This window comes from Ochotona curzoniae, unplaced genomic scaffold, assembly GCF_017591425.1.
Source record: "Ochotona curzoniae isolate NIBS_2020 unplaced genomic scaffold, NIBS_Ocur_1.0 contig_2754, whole genome shotgun sequence".
NCBI classification, from domain to species: domain Eukaryota; kingdom Metazoa; phylum Chordata; class Mammalia; order Lagomorpha; family Ochotonidae; genus Ochotona; species Ochotona curzoniae.
In genome coordinates this window covers 21,867,202-21,887,782 of record NW_024465582.1, presented here as the reverse complement: position 1 = coordinate 21,887,782, position 20,581 = coordinate 21,867,202, and the positions used below count along the sequence as shown (strand labels likewise).

The 20,581-nt window shown below is 35.0% G+C and overlaps 1 protein-coding gene across 1 annotated transcript in view; it reads left to right on the top strand.

The window, feature by feature from the left end:
• HCN1 (hyperpolarization activated cyclic nucleotide gated potassium channel 1) overlaps positions 1-20,581 on the top strand; it is a 241,984-nt gene that overhangs the window by 16,013 nt on the left and 205,390 nt on the right. The window contains exon 2 of the mRNA XM_040977681.1: positions 17,492-17,915. Within this exon, the coding sequence (XP_040833615.1) occupies positions 17,492-17,915 (424 nt within the window). The remainder of the gene's footprint in view (positions 1-17,491; positions 17,916-20,581) is intronic.

Genomic DNA, 20,581 nt, shown 5'->3' with positions numbered 1-20,581 from the left:
CCTGAAATTCTAATGAAATATTTGAAAGATTAATTGAAATAAAAGATCGAAAAATTTAGCTACAAAAATTATTGGAGTCATAGTTATTACACAAAGAGGAATGTTTTCCATTAGGTTATAATACAACACTGTATATATATTATGCTTTATGTAGATTATATGTTGGAGTTCATTGGGATAGTAATGGAGTAAAATTGCCTCAGAAAAATTAGGACTATTATGATTAGACTTTGCTTTCATCAAGGGAAAAGCAACTGAGAATGACAAGAAGTAATGTATAGTTTTATTTTGCAGATACGATACCCCCAAGATTTTTTCCATAACTATAGTACTTTTGAATGCATGAGGTTATTCTCTCTGCTTTCTTGTGGCCTGATGGCAGGATATTCCAACTACGGAAACTACTGCATCGAAAAAGAGTTACTTTGTAATAGCCATTGCTTATTGGAAGAGTGGAGTTATAGAAATAATTTGAGGACTTGAATCCCAAATAGAACTTGAAAGAGAGGTATATGATAGAATTAGGGAATATCTTGCTGGGACTTCCAGTTTAAAAGTAGCACCAAAGTTGGATAATGTTATCACCTGTTGTCAAGATCAGAATATCCTGTAATCAAGGATAAGTAAAAGCGTTCTTCAGGTTGTGGTAGGTGATCATGGGTACACACATACACCAGGCTCACTTACCTTACTTATTCTTCATGACATGTCTTACCTTAGTCTGTGCTCCTCTTCCCCACAATTAGCAAACAGTGTCCTCCCTATCTGTCTTATTTTCACTATTATGACTGATTTGTTGGCTTCTATTGTCTCTACTTCTTTCAACTTGCATCATGTTTTTTTTCCAGTCTATGTGACATATTCCTCAGCATATATATTTTGGCTTCCATGTTTTTCTGTTTTGTGTGTATTATTTCATGTATTTATAATATAACTAACATAAAGCAAACATTGCAAGTTAAATAGTCAACTCTACCTAGTTATCTATTCTAGGAATTGAGTGAGAAATGGTGCTAGATTGAAGCATTAAAGTGATCATGTTAAACCACCATTTAGCTTACAACAGAATTTAGGAAATCCTCTAAGCTTAGACCATGTAACTCAACTGAATGTGATTATTAATAATCTGGTATTTGCCAGTCATTGATCAAAATCCAGGGAGAGAAGGGCATTAAGTTGAAACCACCTGTTTTTTTTTTTTCTTGAAAGAATTGATAGTCATTTTCATGTGACATTAAGTAAAGTAATGAAAGACTGTAAGGCATGAAGTGGAAGACTAGAATTTGGTACTTGGAAGCTGGTATTGTGATGCGATGGGTAAAACTGCTGCCTGTGATGCCAGTAAATCATATGAATGACAGTTGTAATCCTGACTGCTCCACTACCGGTCCTGCTTTCTGCCAAACCATGTGGGAAAGCAGAAAAATAGGGCCTAAGTTTTGGGGCCTCTGACAGCCTTGTGGGAAACCTGGATGGAGTTTCAGGTTCCTGACTTCATTCTGGCCCAGCCCTGGTCATTGAGACTATTGTGGGAGTAAATCTTTGAGTGTAAGATGCCTCTCTTCTGAAACTCCATCTTTCAAATATATCTTCAAACAGTAAAACAATATGGGCCTTAATATAATTCAAAGAGTTAGGAAAGGCTCCATGAAGTTGTTGCAATTGTATGGGAATTCAAAGACTAACATGAGTTAGCTGAGTAATCAATGGTTTCAGTCATGTTTGGGAATTTAGCTAAGGACTGGGCAAGTGATACTTGTAATCAAACAGCTGCTTACAATATTTGATTCATTTCTCACCAGTATTAAACATGTTATAGTACACACAGACATATTTGTAGCTACATACTTTATAAATTATGTCAAGTAAGGATGCATGCACACAGCTTGCAGTGGAGAGCTCTTTGTCTTTTTCGAAAAAATTTTGGAATTATATTTAATTTTATGTTTTTATTTTATTTAAGGGTAGCAAGTGTGAGAGTGAGACCACACACACGTGCAAGAATAATATGAGATATTTACCACCCATTTGCTACTTTATTTCCCAGTTGCACACAACAGCAAGAGCTGAAGCCAGTAGTTAGGAATTCAGTTTGGATAGCGCATGTGGGTTGGCAGGGACTGAAAAATTTGAGCTAACACTATATGCCTGCCTTGAAGCATTAGCAAAAAGCTGTAATAGCAGTGTCTGGATTTGAACCCGGCATTCTGACATGAAATGCGGGCATCCCAGTTGTTGAATTAGCTACTACCAGATGCCATCTCATGTATTTTGATCCAATTAATGATAAACAGGTGAATATTGGCAAAATTGTGAAGTATGTGTAATCTATGTTTTCCATACTGACCTTTTTCTATGGAGTTTTCCTTTTCATTCTTGAGTTTTTCTACCTTTGAAATAGAAAATGATCTGGCATTAAGCACTTATTAGTAATATTTGTTTTGAAATATGCACACATTAAAATGACATTGTTACATTTCATTGCTTCTAGCTTTTATATATGATAGTAGGAATGAAATTATTCACAGTGAAAGGAAGTGAGGAAACTGCTAAGATGCATCTGAGTGATTGGAGCTGTACTGAGATGACTTTTCAATCATATTAACTTAGTTGGTTCTTGAATCTAAAGCTGATTTAATAACTTGTAATGATCCAGGGAAGGTCAGAAGAGTGGAACAAGTGAGACAAGTGGAACAAGTGAGACAGGGTCAAGAACATAAATCCGTTGTGTTATCCTTGGCATGAGTGTGTGGGTTTTCTCTTCACAGTTAAGAGTTCCTGTACATAATACAGAGATGAGACAGTAGTCTCAATTCATCTTTGGGCTTGGCAGGTGGGTGTGTTAGAATAAAGGATCACGAGTTACTCAGTGGGTAGAGAAGTAATACTTTCAGCTATCCATTTTGAGGGTTTGGGAATGAATAGGCACAAAGCCTTTGCATGAGCAGTAGGCATAATGTGACTAGTAGCTTGAGTGAGAGAGGACGCTTGGCTTCCCCAAAACCCTTACGAAAGCAACAGATGGTTTTATGTCACCTTTGAGTCAGGAGCCAAGGTAATATCTGTATTTTTATACATTATTCTTTTATTGAACAGCTAATTATGCTTATTTTTTTTCTGTGGCACTTAAAACTATACACTTCAAGATTTCCTCCTGAAACAGTTTTAATGATTAAATTTTAACCGGAGGTATTTAAAATCATTGTGAATTTATCCCATTGGGCTACTTTACATAATTCATAACTAACATTATAATTAAAAGTAAATTTGTATATATGTATCAACTACAAGTCAATGAACATTAACATTTTTAGTAAAATGTAAACCTTAATTATCTTGTGGAAAACTCAATGTATCTGAAATGTTTTCACTTATTAGTAACATGTCTTAGTGTGATTTTTAAATTGTCTATTGGAAATAGTCATTTCACGTGGACCATTAGAAGAAAATTCAGTTACAGTAGAAAATTAATAGTTACATGGGGATAATTTTAGAAATATGTATTTTGTTTTAGTGCTGGAATGATTCTGCTGTTCTTTTCTTGTAAAGAGTATCGGGTCAAGTTTGTGAGTGTTTCTTAATGGAGGGAGTCTATTTTCGAATGTCTTATCAGTTGATTGTAACCATAGAAATCTTTGTTTGAAGGCAAACATTACTCTCTGTCACCTCTAACCCCCACTTGCGATCCTGATAGAAGCAGAGAACTACATTACTTGAAAAAGCCACTAGTGTCTAGGGTTGCCTGGATGGAATTTGGAAGGTAATCTGAAGAGCTTCCAGTGGAAAAAGATGGAACACATTGGGCAAATCTGTTAGCGTTGACTTATAAAGCAAAATACAAAATAACGATGACTGGTCCTGTGCTAATGTAAATTAATGATCCTGTGCTAAAAATTGAATCAGTAGGTAGAAAATTCCAAATACTTTATGTAAATATTCTACAGAATGGCTCCACTTTGGCTCCCCTTTTCTTATGCTTGGCGAAATAAAATTTTTGTAGCCCATAAATGGTGATTTATTTCAAAGAATGACCAATAGTACCCATAGATAGGTGAGAAACCTTAACATTAAAAAGTAAGGTTGATAATGCATACAATTGATGCAATGACTTTACCACTCTGGTCTTCCTCCCCATTACCCCGACCCCAAAGCCCAGAACCTATCCGTACCCCACCTTCAGCCTAACTATGAGAAAAGCATCAGAAAAAAATTCCAATTTTGAAGAGCATTTTTTAAGATTATGACTAATACTTCCACAAAACCTTCAAAGGTCATTTAAAAGAAAAATTAGTCTGAAAAACCATCACAGAGCAGAGGAGCTAAGGAGATGTGACAGGTCATCTGAGATCAGATGAGATGTGTTTTATCATCATTGAAGAAGGAAGAGAAGCTTCAGTAAGGCATAATTTAGAAGTTCAGGTTTTTTGAATACCCGATGTACTGAGATTTGTCTTTCCTTTTCATAGTCTTGTGGAAGAGATATCATGCCTATATCCAAAGCACATTCTCCACTGTATTTTCTGCACGTAACATTCTAACACTCCCACCCTAGTCTACCATTACATGCTCCATGCTTTCACTTTATGTATTTTTAATTAATCATTTCAATATCATCAAACTTCAGAATTGTCTTGAAAAGTAGAAATTAAAATTCCTTTCCAATCCCAGTTCTATCAGGGAAAGACTCCAAACATGGTAAACTCATAAAAATAAAGCAAGAAAGAATTTTTTAAAAGATTTATTTATTTTTCTCTGAAAGGCAAATTTACAGAGAGAAGGAGAGAGAGAGAGAGATCTCCTGTCTGCTGGTTCACTCTCAAGTAGCTGCAACAGCTGGAGCTGAGGTGCATTGAAGCCAGGAGCCAGGAGATTTTTCCGGGTCTCCTACATGGGTGCAGCGTCCGAAGCCTTTGGGCCATCCTGAGCTCTTTCCAAGGCCACAAGCAAGCAGGCAGCTGGATGGGAAGTGAAGCAGCTGACACAGGAACTGGCTCTAATGTGGGATTCTGGCAATGCAAGGGGAGGATTTAGCCACTAGGCTGTCGCTGGGTCTGCATGAAAGAATGTTTAAGGACATTCCAGCATTTGTAACGTTTTTTGGTAGTAACTCCATAAGCATCTAGTGTATAATACATATGTGCAGTGATTCTTACTGCCGCTGGTTTATTCTACATACTCCTATACTGCTGTTGCTTTTGCAACAGATCATCTTTGCACAAACCATCCAAAAATTTATTCTTTCACTATATATCTCAGAGCAGGACCATTATTTTTAACCCTACTTCCTAAGTTTTCCTGTGTTGTCTTTATACTGAACTCGTCACTAACTTCTCCTATTTCCATTATAACCACTCTTCAGGATCATTTTTTTTTAAACCATGACTGAATATCTTAACTTTTGTGTTATTTTGGTTTCAAAATTAGCATGTCTGTGCGGGCATGTGGAGCAGCAGTTAAGTCACTGGTGGATAACATCTGAGTCCACATTGGTGTGACTGGTTTCTTTGAATTCAGTTCCTAGGTGCAGCAGTGTTAGCTCAGGTAGTCGGGTTTCTGCCCACATGTGCAGACTTGTGGTTCTTAGATCCCTGGATTCAGTCCCACCTGTTTGTGGGCATTGTGGGCGTTTGGAATGTGGGTGCATGTGCCCGCTCTCTCTCTCTGAGAAGAAGACAAAAGGGTACAAGAAAGAGGGGGGGTAGAAGGAAAGAAGGAAGGGAAGAAATGATATTTCATTTTTGCTGCTTTAAAGCCAGGCTTCTGTAGTTTAATGTTAAGTGATTTAGTCTATCTAGTTAACTTTTGAGAATATGTGGCAGTGAGTTTACCAGTTACACGCACTGTCTCTATTCTCATGATACAATCCACATCTAGTTAAATTATGCAATTTTCTAAGCTTGCATTATTTTTGAATCACTTGATCATTCATTCATATAACACATATTTGAATCACTTACTGCGACAGAACTGAAGTTGCATTTCTGAATTCACTCCCTCTGTGCCTCTCTTGTACATACTTTTAAAGTCTGGAGTTTTCTCCTGAGCGTTATCATCATCTTGAGCTATCAGAGTCCACTGTGCAGTCGGATTGGTTCCATAGGCAGTTTGTGAACCTTCCTGTAGTTCTGAAATTATTTTTTATCTCGCCTGAGTTTCCAACTTGTTTGTGTTCTATTAAGTCTCACCATATATTGGTCAGTATTGCATTTTAATACATCTTGTTAATTTACTCAGACATGTCATGGTTTCTAGTAAAGTAAAAAGGAAACAATTGAAAAATATCACTTGCATTAGATTTAGGTGAAACGTTCAAACATACTGTTTCACAGTGATCAGTATATTTGCAGTAGTTTTCCTCCCTTGTCTGAAGTTATTGCAATCTATTCTAGTGACAGATTTAAGCAAATATATGTTAATATTTAAAAGAGAATCTTATGAGGTTGAATTTGCATATTTGAAAAAAATCTGTCACAAAAGTGCAAAAAAGTGGCAGATAAATATTGATTGTAAGGCTTGAAAATAAAAATAAGTATTAGGGGCTGGCATGTTGGCCAGCAGGTTGGCTTTTCTGCTCCTGGCTCCTGGCTACATATCAGCTCAGCTCCAGCTGTTTCAGCCATTTGGGGAGTGAAACAGCAGATGGAAGATATCTCTCTCTCACTGTCTCTTCTCTTTAAATCTGTCTTTCAAATAAAAATAAACTGCATCTTAAAAAAATAGAAAAGAACTGTAAGAATTAAATTATCAGACTAGCTTGGCTTGGTCACTCTGTCAGTTTTGGAAAGGCGTCACTATGTACTTTCTATGCCAAGCTGCTGTCTCCTTGTATTAGAGATTGCCACTTAGTCTCATTTACTGGTTCATCCTTGGCTTTGTGAATACTCTTGGACTGTTACCATTGCTTTTTCTCTTTTCTCTTTTCTGACTCTGATTTACTCCTTGAAGAACTTGTATTTCCTCATAATTTCAGTTCTCAAATACATGCAGTGACTGCTGAAGCTGTTTCCCAGGTTCTGGCTTCAAACCTCTGAATTCCAGAATAGTGCAGTTCCAACTGTTTTCTGCCAAGTGAATCTGAAACGTATCAAACACATTATCTCCAAAACTAAATTCATCATCTCCCCCACATCTACTCTCTCAAGACGTTCACATTACCATCTTCTCTGGCATGAGACCTTAGAGTTATATATAGCTGCTTTAACTTCCTTTTGCAAACTACATATCATACCTGTTTTTCCCTCATGTGATACTTTAACTCCTTTTCAACTTTCCCTTCCTCATTTGATTTTTAAATTTTGTTTCTTAAAACTTCAACACTGTCAGTTTCTTTTCTTTATACAACTAACTCCTACTAACTCTAGAAAAAATTTTTGGAATTTTCCATGTTCTTATGATCCTTGAGTAAGGGGGTATATGCCCTTGAGGATTTTATTAGGCTTATAGGGCAAGTTAATAATGAATATCAGAAGCTTAGTGCCACTGCATTAAAGCTCATCTTTTTTCCCCACTATGTCACCATATACTTCCTAAGTAATTTTCTTTTCCTTTATTTAAAACACAGAGCATTTTTATGCCCAACAATAAACATTGATGCAACTCAATATATGAAGGGATTACTATTGTGGCTTAAATATAGAAGAAACTTTTATAAATTTGGTTTAGGGGAAAGAGAAATTAAGTTAGGAAACATTACAGGAAAAGACAATACTAACTAAATGAGTTCCTGTGATAAAACATAAATGTTTGATTGTCAAATCTATAAAGGTCATTATTAAAAAATGGATATCATTGACGTTTCTAAATTATATGTCTGTTATCCTGAATTCTAAGGCATTGTGAACAGTACCTGTCTGGAGAGGCACATTTTATTTTGCATTTGTGACTCTTTTGATCCTCAGTAATGGTTACTTTCCTTTTAAAATATAGTTAGTGCATAGTAGAATTATGAACAGGCTGTGTCATACAATATGACTTTTGCACATAAATTTCTGAAATTAAAATAATTCTGTTGAAAATAAGATAGAGGTAGAAAGCTGCTTCAGCATACAAGGTTAGGTGTGTTGATTTGCAGAATTTCATGAAATTACAGTTGAGTATTCTCAGAAGTTTGAGTTGACGAGTTACAGAGCATTTCATGTATAGCCTAGACATGAGTTTCTTTTAATATGTATGCTATCAGTCATTGTGATATACACTTAGTAATAGTGTAGGTCTGCAGATAGTTTTAGCTGACACTGTGCTAGTAATTACATTGCTTTTATGCATTATTTTTCTCAGAATTTCATGGAAAAATCCCAAGCCATAGTTTTTGGAAGGTTTTTTGTTTGTTTGTTTGTTCGTTTTTGTTTTCAGTGTAAAACAATTATGCTTCTTTTAGAATATGACATGCTTGTTACTCAAAGGAATAATATCATAAGACTGATGAATGTGAAACAAATCATTTTTTTCTGTGGAAGTTTGTTTTTCAGTGGCAAGAAGAATGGCAGTGTCCACTCAGAATGACCAGGATAGGTTCCTCGGTGGAGGTTGCAGCAGCTCAGAGGATAACCTTTAAACTCTGTTCTCATTAGCAGTCTAGGAGATCTTGGAGGGCCCTGATGCTTGACCCAGGAAGCCTCACTGTATCCATTTGTGATGCATTTCTTTACTTTTGAGTGTTCTGCTTTTCCTTTTTCTCTTCCCATATTGTTCAATGGAAGTTGATGCTTTATTTTCAAGCGCGCTTTACTTTCTTAATAACTTTAATCTAGCAGTGTTTTTGGTGCTTAACCCATTAAATATTTTTTTCATTCATTAATATTTCCATTTCTATGAGCATGTTTTGCTTCCTGTTCTTTTCTGAATGTCTTCCAGTTTGTCTTGCTCTTCCATGATACTGAAATTTCCAAAGCAATAAAATGCGCAGGGGAATAATGGTAGACTAAAAATACAGCGCCTTTATTTGCTGAAATAATGAAGAATCATTCTTTCATTTAGGCAATAAGTATTTGGAGAGTTTGTCCTTATCGCAGACACTGTTTTAAAATAGAACACTGAGATACATTGGGACGGACAGATAGATGAGTATCCCTGATCATGATCCATCCATATTGGTTGGAAGTCTAGCCCTTTAAGAGCAGTTGTTCACTTACTTTAAAAACCTCTGGCGTATATTACCTGTATGAAGGAAGTGATGTAGCATAGGGGCTGTGTTGCTGGGACACCTGACCAAGGTTATATATATATATATACATATATATATTGTTCACTGTGAGAATGCTTTCCCACGGTTTCTATATCAGTTTTTTCTGCTTTGCTTAAAAATAGCAGAAGAGTAAGATACATGTATTGCCCCGGTTAGAAGCATCAGACAGTGACTTAAGAGATTTTAAGCCCATCCAGATGTTTTTACAATGGCATATGAAGTGTGCATCGTTTGTCTTAGGACATGTGGATTATTACTATTATTATTTTATTTAACAGTAGTGAAGACTTTAAGTCAAAGCAGTGTGCTGGCAGGGAAGCAGTTAATTGCAATTGCTTGTAAACTTCTTTGTCACATTGTCACTTTGCCATCCTAAAAACCTAAAAACCATCAACCTAAAAACAAACAAGCAACCAAAAATGTAAGACTGCTTGCCCATGGGTGGAGCTTAACATTTTTTTAAATTCTTTGTTTTTTGTGATACACTTCCTTAGGCTTAGGGACTCTTAATATTCATATGCTCCACAGATTTAGAAAAAGGCAGGCAGTACACTGGTGGCAGGGCCTTGGGATAGTGCTGGAAGAATTGATAGCCATTGGGTATGGAGCAAGTAAAGAAGAGGAGTGTATTCTACTTGATTTTAGGGGACAGTTGTGAATAAAAATTTTTACAAAACAGGTACAGAGTAAATAGATTACTTGATTAGGTTGAGAATAAGTGATGGAAAAATTCACTGAGATTGGGTAACAATGTTATTGAAAACATTGGAAATGGGTTTGAATTAAAAGCAGTTTGGCGTGATTCCTGACTCATGACCATATTCTACAGGTTCATAATTTTCTTTTAATCTTTTTATTATTATATGACATCATGCGGGTTTTGAGTTAGTAACTACCATATGATTTTGAGTTAGTATTACAAAAAATAACATAATTCTGTCAATAATAGCTATATTTGACACATCCATAAGATCAGTTACATTGTTTTTTCCTCCAGTATGTTTCTTGTACCAAGAAAAGCTTGAGATGTTATTGCTTAGCCAGGTTTCTGTTTTTGTTGTTTGCTTTTTATGCTATTGGAGAAGCCAAATGCATATCGTGTCACATGTGTGAAGGTGGAAACTTCACCTTGTAACAATGGGTATAATAGTTCAAATCACAAAAGATATTTGCGGATTTTTTTTTTTAAATTTGTGAGTATCTTAAGGATTTTCTCCAAGTCACTGGTATGAATAAAAAAGCAGTTTCGATTTCCTCTTAGTAGTAGAATGTTTTATCATTTCAATAATGTTGTCCTGTGAGTAAACTTCTATTGAAACAAAACAACACAATTTAGTAAGCATGATCATGGAAGGAATGAAAGGACAGGAGGCAAAACCATGTCTCTAGTTATGCCTATATGGACACATTCATGTTTAGCTCTTCATGAGGACTGAAGTAAGCTGGGGTGGTTATTCATTTATTCACTTGTGACTGAAAATTCCTTAATTGTACTGGCAGTTCTGATTAACTTATATCCCTGAGTCTGTGTGAATCGCCTGGATAACTAAAGAAATTCAATCCTCAACTCTTAAATATTCTGTAGCAAATGTTACTCTGCCCACACACCCTTGGTATTTGTTACAGACCTGGAAACATATGCTCCTTGAAGAATCATTTTCTTCCTTGACACATTCCCCATTCTGCTGCTTAGAAAATATGCAGCTGTCAGTGGGTGAAAGTCTCAATGCAGTTCAAGCACTAACTAACATCTTTAAATACTACTGTTTTAGAGGGAAAACAAACCAAATGGAAATGGCATTATTAGGTTCAAAAACTTATAATGAGTGATCTTTAACTTCATGAAGAGTTAAGTAATTGTTATTTATTTTTTTAAAGAAATAAATCATAGTATATAATTTATAGCTATAAATTAAATGTTTGTTTAATTGGGATTTTATTTGATAACATGCTTGGCTGTCCTTGTTCATGAGTATAAATTTTAATAGAACAGAAAAGACTTTGAAATATATGAAGAACAATCTATTGATATAGCCTTGGATTTGTCTTAATATTGGAATAATTGAAGGATTAACAGAAAAGTATTCTATTAGAATTTTAACTTTCTGACATTAAATCCTTTTATCTCTAGCCTGTGTCTAATTCTATTGGTTTCTGTGGTGGTAGACTAGGGCTAGCATTAGTTTAATGCTCAATGAATATAATATTTGAAAATAAATTTTTATATTGATGTATATAAGTTATAAATTCACTGATGTTTATCTTTTTTCCCTATTCCATAGAACAGGTGATTGGTTTCCTTACTATGTCCTTCAGTCAGCCTATCACAGCTTACATTTTATAACGCATTATTAATGAGCTTACCTTTCTAGACCATATCTCTTTACGCACTAGGCTGTGTTTAATTTTCTTTGTAGGGATAGTGTCATGTCTAGGAAGCTATACATATTTTTTGACAAATTACTGTTTTGCCATGAAGAAATGTGCAATTCTAAGAATTTTCCAGGGATGCCAAATACTTTGAATTTTTGTTAATAACAGCACTTACCCTGAGCAGTTGACCAGTTGTTTCTGTCTTTTGGAAATTCACAATATATATTGTTTATTGTTAATGAGCATGTAATCAGTTCTCATTTAATCACATATGAAAATACATGTCCTCGTTTTCTGATTATTTTTGAAGGTATCCAAGGGCAGTAGTTGTATGTAATTTTCAGGTTTTATTGCAATATCGAGAACAATATTTTCTATGTAGAAAGCAAACTTCATATTTGTTGGAATCCTTACAATGTAACTAATTGGAGAGAATATTTGATACTAAATTTGATTCCCACTTCTCAAGTAAATTTTGCCTAGAGAGGATCTGAACTGATTTTAACAATGCACTAGTGAAATTACTTTAGAGCCTATGCAGAAAGAAAGAATTCAGAAACCCCTATGCAAAGCACCCTCATCTAGAGGTTGTGAGCTGCTGTATAGACATAGGAATAGACTAGTTATCACATTGATTCTGCAGGAAAATGGGCAGCAGCTTAGTGGTTTCCGTGTTGAGAGACAACAAGACCACAGGCCAACTATCAAGCTTACCTGCAGCACCACAGCCCATTCTTCTCAGGACTTAGATTTTTCTTTAGTGAAAAGCAATTATGTAGACTGTTTTCTTATATGAATGACTAATGAGGATAGGTCAGTATGTGGCCATTGCTCAACTATTCAAGCATGAGATTTTCTTTATTTAATATTACAGTTAACGTTTGTATCACTTCTTCAGCCCTTGATTATAGTGGAAGGAGTGTGAACACAAAAGTTGGAAGCTGATTCGAAATCAGTCCCCATTACTTCCTGCCGACAAGCATTTACGGTCTTAATCGTAGGAGTTTTGCCTTTGTGACATTTAGATAATATGATTCTTTGTCCCTTTGTTTTGAACATCAAGTAAACTATGTCTGTGATGTGTCTGCAGTGTAGAAAAAAGTTTCTTATACTTTGCTGCCAGATGAGATAATTTAATATCTAAAAATCGGGATTATGAGTATATTTTTAAAATTCCATAAATACAAGTGCTTTACAGGTTTAACGATACTCTAATGAATTTTGGACATTGATTCTTTACCATATATCAAGCTAAAACTGTAGCAATAAGTGGTCTGCGTGGAAGTGACAATTAAAAAGTGAGTGAAGAGGCTAAGTGTGTGTGTGTGTGTGTGTTTGTACCTGTAAGGTAAAAAAAAAAAAAAAAACATGTGGGATGGGACCTATATTCCCAATAAAAAGAAATTGGACTGGATGATTTGAAAATAAGTCATGTGGGAGAAGGATTGTGGTAGCAGTGAGAGAAGTACCATTCTGAAATTAAGACCTTGAATGCAAATAAGTTTTAATTAGTTACATGTCTAGGATGGATAGCTTTCAGTCACCTGTCTTTTTTTCAACATTTCACAGTGGTTCCATAAAAATTTGTTTAACTAGTATTGAGCCTTATTCAACTAATAGTCATTCAGTTGGGCTGGAAATTTGGGCTGTCTTTCAGTGTCTTTATCATAGGATTAGAGTATCAGTAAAATTAATGTCAGTTTTATTTCAGTACTTCCTTTAAAAGATTCAAAATGTCCTTCAACATAGTGAATTTTATTCTAAAGTGAATGGTACAAGAACACATTTATATTGAGAACATGACCAGTGTAATCAAAGGTAGCCAAAGCCAAAATAAAACATTGGGACTACATCAAACTAAAAAGCTTCTGCACAGCAAAGGAAATGATCAACAAAGTGAAGAAGCAACTAAGAGAATGGGAGAAAATCTTTGCGCATTACATAACCAATAAAGGACTGATATCCTGGATTTACAAAGAACTTCAGAAATTCAGGAACATCAAAGCAAACAACCCTGCTAAGTAATGGGCAAAGGAAATGAACAGACATCTTTCAAAAGAACAAATTCAGATGGCTAATAGACATATGAAGAAATTATTAGGCTCCTTAGCTGTCCAGCAAATACAAATGAAAATCACATTGAGGTTCCACCTAACTCCAGTGAGATTGGAACTCTACTAACAGCACCTGCTGGTTTAGATATGGATATGAAAGTCAGCATAGAAAATGCTAAGAAAACTGAAAATTTGTCTGTTGTGTGACCCAGCTATCCCATTGCTGGTAATATCCCACTGCTGGTCATATTACCAAGGGAAATGAAATCTGCTTTTGAGAAGGGGATCTGTAACACTATATTTACAACAGCACTAGTTAAAATAGCAAAACCATAGAAACAACCCAGATTCCTGTCAGAAGAGGAGTTAATAAAGAAACTGTTGTGCATCTGCTCTATGGAATACTACTCAGCCATTAAAAAGATTGAATTTCTAGCGCTTGCAACCAAATGGCCCCAACTGGAGGTCATTATGCTCAGTGAAATAAGTCAATCTCAAATATGCAAATATATGTTCTCTGATTTTAAGGCAAACTTCATGCAAAATACACGAGCAATATCCCTTTCATTATTGTTTTTGCCGCATCTCAGGGGATTATCTTTTTGTTCTTGTTTTCATTCATTTAAAAAAAAACGTTTTTGTTTTTCTCATTGATTTCCTCACTGACTCATATGCCAGACAACAGCATTGTTTGCTTTAGTAAGGGTTTTGATTTTCACATTTTCAGTGACACATCAGTCATTCAGTGGCATGTTATTTAACTTCATGTTGCAAATTCTGTATTTTTTTTCTGTTGCTGATTTTGTTTTATGGATTTTCAAGTAAGGGATGTATAGTAACTGTATAGTAGACTTTCACATACGATGTGAAGATACAACTCAGTGTGCATCTCTGCTTCCAAATCAAAGATGAACTTTCCAATGGAACTGTTGAATGTACTTTTACGATAGGATGATGAACTCTCTGCCGTTGTCCATTCCTACAATGTCAGGAAATGGCAGAATGTTTGACTTATGATTGATTGTGAAGGAGTACACTCTTGTAATGACACGGGGAAATTAGTGGGGGGGGGTGTATGAATTTGGGGAGGGAGTAAGGGAAGTCCCAGATCCTATGGAACTATATCAGAAAATAATGAAAGAAATAAGTTAATTGTTTAAAAATTTAGGAAACAGGAGAGCCTGAGTATCTGACAGAAATGTACAGAAAAGAATCACAAAGAGAATACTTTGTCATTTGAGTAAGGGATTCATTCTTGGGGCTGGCATTGTGGTATAGTATGTAAAGCCTCCACCCGTGACATTGGCATACCATATGGGCATAAGTTCTGTGCCAGCTGCTTAGCTTCCTGCCAACAAACTGGGGAGGCAGCAGAGGCTGGGCCAAGTTTTTGAGTCTCTGCTGCCCACCTGGGAGGTCAGGCTCCTGGCCCCTGGCTTCAGCTTGGCCATGTGAGGAGTGAACCAGTGAATTAATTATATCTATATCTCCCTGTATCTATGTAAATCTGTCAAGGAAGTAAATAGATCTTAAATAGGTTGCTGTGATGTTATAAACATTATTAAAATAAGGAGCCAGTGGCATTTTGTGCTTTAGTATGTAATATTTTCTTTAAGAGGAATGCTTCTGTTTTAATGACAAAAATACAAAGATGTCTGTATAAACATTATCCACTGGGATTCCGGCTACTTATGAAATTGTATATCTGTTGGGAAGTAAAAAATTTATGCAGCTGTTTGTTATATGTCAGGTCTGATTTCTTGCATATCTATGAATTTGTCTAACCGTTGAAACCTTGTATATTTGATTCTCACATACTCTTTATTAGTTTTTGTTAAGCAGCTGGTCAAATTTATGTCTGAAGAAAGCTGTGGTGAGACCCATAAAGAGGCATGTTGATGAACATAATTACTATTTAGTTGTTAGAACCACACAGCCTGGGTGATAGAAAGCCAGGAGATTTGATTTATGTATGACCGGAAGTTACTTACTTACTTTCCTTATCATGGAGACATATATGTAGGTAAAGATATTATGAGTTTGTGCTTAAGCATTATATTTGAGATGAGTATGAGCTATGCAAAGGCATACATTTAATAGGCAGCTGATTATGAGGATGTGAAGGCTTAGAAGCCAGAAATGAGCTGGAGCTAAAGCATTAGAATCATCACATACACATTAACCATTAAAGACATGGGTGAGAGGACTGTATTTCTCAAAGAGCATGTGTAGGACAGAGAAATGAATGGGTTATATATAACCCCCAGGGGAAGTGCCAGCTTCAAGGACAGAGCAGAGAAGGGAGCAAATAAGATTCGAATTTGCGTGTCCAGAAATGATATATCCTCAGGGTACATGTGATTTCATTTTAGAGTTCAATGATGTCAGTTTTTTTGAAATAGCTATGACAATATTGCATCTCCTATGTCCTTGGTATATTAAATGGAATATTTTGTGTGTCCAGTAAATGCGGAGAAACATTAAAAGCCATGTTTTATTTAAATGCCTGTGCATGGTGCATGAATTACATGGGTGTATGCATTCTTGTTTAAATTATACAGGTAAGTCTGACAGACATACTGGTGAAAGTTTCAAAATGACCAACATTTCTCTTTTACGTGATCTTGGAAATAGAGACAAGGTCTCTATTTAGAGACCTTGAGTCTCCCACTCTTGTCTAGAGACAAGAGTCCCCATGTTCTTTTCCTTTCTTGCCCTATTACTTTGTTGAAGAAGTAACTCATATTTAGACATGATAATAACTTTAAAAGTTTTAGGCAGATAAATGTTTTATCAAAATGAAACTCAGGTAGTCCAAGTATGAAAATTAATATAAAATAAAACTGGCTTGATTAGTGTTTGTATTACAGACATTTATATTAATTGCACTCAGAAGTACCAGAAGATAATATCAAGCTAACATTCACTAACTCTTAATTCTGGAATCTGTTTTGCGATTGCACTATTGTACTAATGGATTTACTTTTTTTGTTTTATTTTATAAGTCATGTTGTTTCTCAAAAAATAGCACTGTAACTATAGCTGTTAAATTTAGTTAGATTACATAAACTTAGAGAACATTCTCATTTTCTCCCGGCTTTAATGAGTTGTGAAGAGTGTTTCACAAGATAGCACTTGTAGGTAGTTTGGTTTTAAGTTGAATGATAGATGGGTATTTAAAAATATTTGAAAAATATTTAAGGTAGTTACTCACTGAGACTAATGTAAGTATACCTTTTAAGTAGATTCGCATTTCAAGTCTGCTCAAGGATTTTTTAATAATTATTACTATTTTGTTTTTAGCGTTAGACAAATTAGTTTTCCTATTTCAAGCCATAGAAGAATAAAATAGAAATATTTTCAGTATTGTGAAGCTACAGATGATTCTAGAATTAATGATTTCTTAACCTGTAATCGATTTGTTGTACCAAAGACTTTATATATTACTGTTTAATCTATGAATGGTAAATATCTTGAGTCTTCCCAAAGTTAGGATTGTTTTTTGTTTTTAAAATCGGTGCTGCTAGTATTAAACTTTTTTTGTTTGTTTGTTTCTGTCTACACAGCGTTTCAACTAAATGTGAGCTTGATTTATGCCTTTTTTTCTGGGTAAATGAGGCTGTCTGTGTTCTTGAACTTAATTTTTATGATGTGTTCTATCAAGTAATTTTCAGAATTTTTAATCTTCTTACCTTGTATTAGAAATATGCCAGTTTTAGCTATGTTTAAATGTATAACAATGTAGGAATTGCATTTTTTTCTCTTTTTTTTACAAAACATGTTTTTTCTTTCATGTGGTTGGATAAATAATTATTTTTATTGGGGAAGGGGATAGATGAAATTTTACGTCTTAAGTCTCATTTTTCTTCATTTGTTGTAGGTTTTATTGGGATTTAATAATGCTTATAATGATGGTTGGAAATCTAGTCATCATACCAGTTGGAATCACATTTTTTACAGAACAGACAACAACACCGTGGATTATTTTCAATGTGGCATCAGATACAGTTTTCCTGTTGGACTTGATCATGAATTTTAGGACTGGGACTGTCAATGAAGACAGTTCTGAAATCATCCTGGACCCGAAAGTCATCAAGATGAATTATTTAAAGAGCTGGTTTGTGGTTGACTTCATCTCATCAATCCCAGTGGATTATATCTTTCTAATTGTAGAAAAAGGCATGGATTCTGAAGTTTACAAGACAGCCAGGGCACTTCGCATCGTGAGGTTTACAAAAATTCTCAGCCTCTTGCGTTTACTGCGACTTTCAAGGTTAATTAGGTACATACATCAGTGGGAGGAGGTAAGACACATTTTTTTTCCCCTTTTTATGTGTAAGAGTATTGTGCTTGTTCCTTATGAATGTTTTAAGGTTAACTGTGCTACATATATGGATGACATGAGATTTTAGTAAAATGATTTCTATGCCCTTTTTCATAAGTGATACATTTGTATTTTCAAAAGACATGATCATTGTTGGATTTAAAACAGCTGAAAAAATAATCAGTTATAGACCAGTTATTTTATGCCAACTTAGTGCATTTTTGAACATTTTAAAATCCTAATCTATGTAAGCCTTCAAATCTAAGGTGAATATATAAAATGCCATCTGTGATTGCAGTCCATAGGGACCGATTGCTACTCTGGGACATCATTAGCTTTATACGTTAGTGCAGCGTATGTAGCTTCTAAAATAGAAATTTCAGCGATTTATGTTTGAATAAAACATTGCTTCTTTCTGAATGTTTCTAAATTGGATGCGTAAAGATGTCTGTTGTATTCAGCATAGTCATCTGGCCCATTGTTTTGCCTTGTCTGTAGTTATTTACCTTTCTCCCTCTTGGTTCATTTCATAATGATGAAAAGTAGCATACTGAGGAAGGACATTAACACAGAAGAAAAAACACAAATGGTTAAGTGAAGAGTGGACTGAATCTAGCCCATTCAGCTCAATATTTTGCTGAACAAGGCATCTGTTTTTCTTAGGCAGTGAGTGGCTCCTGAAAGGGCTCAGCTAACTCAAACTGCAGAAGAAGCAAGTTAAATAAACTATCACTAAGGATAGTATATGTAAGGAGTTTATGTCTCTAACCAACATCTGCATAGAAAACTCTTAAACTTTTTTTTCCGAGTCTATCTTCTTGTTTAGTTGTAACCTGCATTTTATTATATTCGTAAAAATGAGAGTCACGTGTCTTCTAGAATGCCTAAACCAGCACTAATGAAAGCGATCTGCTGGCTATGGGTTATGGCTTTCTTCCTTACAGAAATGCTTTTTCGCATTTTTAAGATGAATTATGCTTTTAAATAAGTCATAAAAGAAGAATTGTTTTCCTTCTGAGGCCGTAGCAGTGCTTTTGTGTGTGCTTGTCGGTTGTGCTTGGTTCACAGGATTTCAGGAAGTGACATGCAAGATGAAAACACTTAAGACGAGACACAAAAATGAATCATTCCTAAAATATGGGATATATTTAAAGCCAAATAAAGAACTTTGCAAAATTGGATTCCTCTTATGTATATTTCACCTAAGATGGAATAAGTTTGGTTTAAAAAAATTTTTTTTGTACTAATTTGAGACTAATATTAAACCAGAATATTCTGGGTGTGATAACAGCTAATAATTTGGGCAGAGCTTATTATTTGTCAAATATAAGATAGGATTTTTACTTTGATTAGTTGACAAAATCTTTTTAACAATCCATTGAAATATTTAGAATTTTTATCTTGTTTTACATATGAAGGTAATTTAGTGCATTAAGTGTCTAAGGTGATATTCGCACAGTTGTCAAGAAACTGAGCTGTGATTCCAACCATTGTCATCCGCTTCTGATGCCCATATTAACTACAAAGCTATAGATCCTTATAGATCCGTAGCATTTGCTTTTCATTAAAAGTCTCTTTATATCCCATCATTTTATAGGTTGTATAAGAAACTCTAGGAAATTCCTTATCTCAGACTGTGAGCACCGTAAGAATAATTGAATAGTTATCTCTTAAAACAAGGCCAAAAATACTTTAAATAGCCTGTAAGAGAAAAGTCGCTGATATAAATACCACTCAATTAAAAATACAGTAGGCAATGTGACTATTTTTAATGTTTTTGTAGTTTTAACCCAGTTCCCTTAGAGAATGGCAGCAGGATGAACAGATGGCATCCTATCAGATAAAATGAAAGGCCATGTGGTCCTAGAAGAGGACGCTCCTTAACACCGATGTCCTTTGTTTGCTGGTTGTGGTCACAGTCACCTAGATCTGTGCAACATAATGGTGTTTTACAGCTGCCGTGCTACAATTTAGGTGCATCAACTCCCTGGCATCCTTAATGTAAAATATAACTTAATATGCATTCACAGACATTTGGTAACCAAACACATTTAGGAGAGAGTTGTGATTTGGCAAGATCTTTGTTATAAATAAAAGCTCTTTGGGTATAAATGAACTGTTTCCCCATTTAGGTGAAGAGTTTCTTCTTGGTTATATGATACAAATGTATAATATAATGTAGCTTAGATATTAGTGCCTGTTAGTAATACTGTTGAACAGGGAAGAAATAGAGGCTTAATGTAGAATTTAATACAAATACATTATTTCATGTACTTCAATTCAAAGAAAATGGAATGGTTTTGAAACTGTTAAATCTATCTGATTTTTATAAGTGTCTCTTGGATGTGTTTACAAGTAGAAATACAAAATAAATCAGAAGGAGCTCAGTGAGCTTTTGAATAAGCCTGCAGAGAAAGATGTGCGTTCACCCACGTGTTGTTATGTTCTGAGTGTGTTAGTACCAAGCCGGCTAATGCTAAATTCAGCAAATTTGGGGAAGTAATGTGTGAAGCCTGGGCGCTGCCGCTGTTCTAAATGAATCGTTCCAAGGAGAGTAGCTGCCTTCTGCAGGAAGCCACTTCCATCTTCAACAATACATTTTTTTTTCTGGTTTGAATTATTTCAACTGAAAACTAAGAAGCCCTA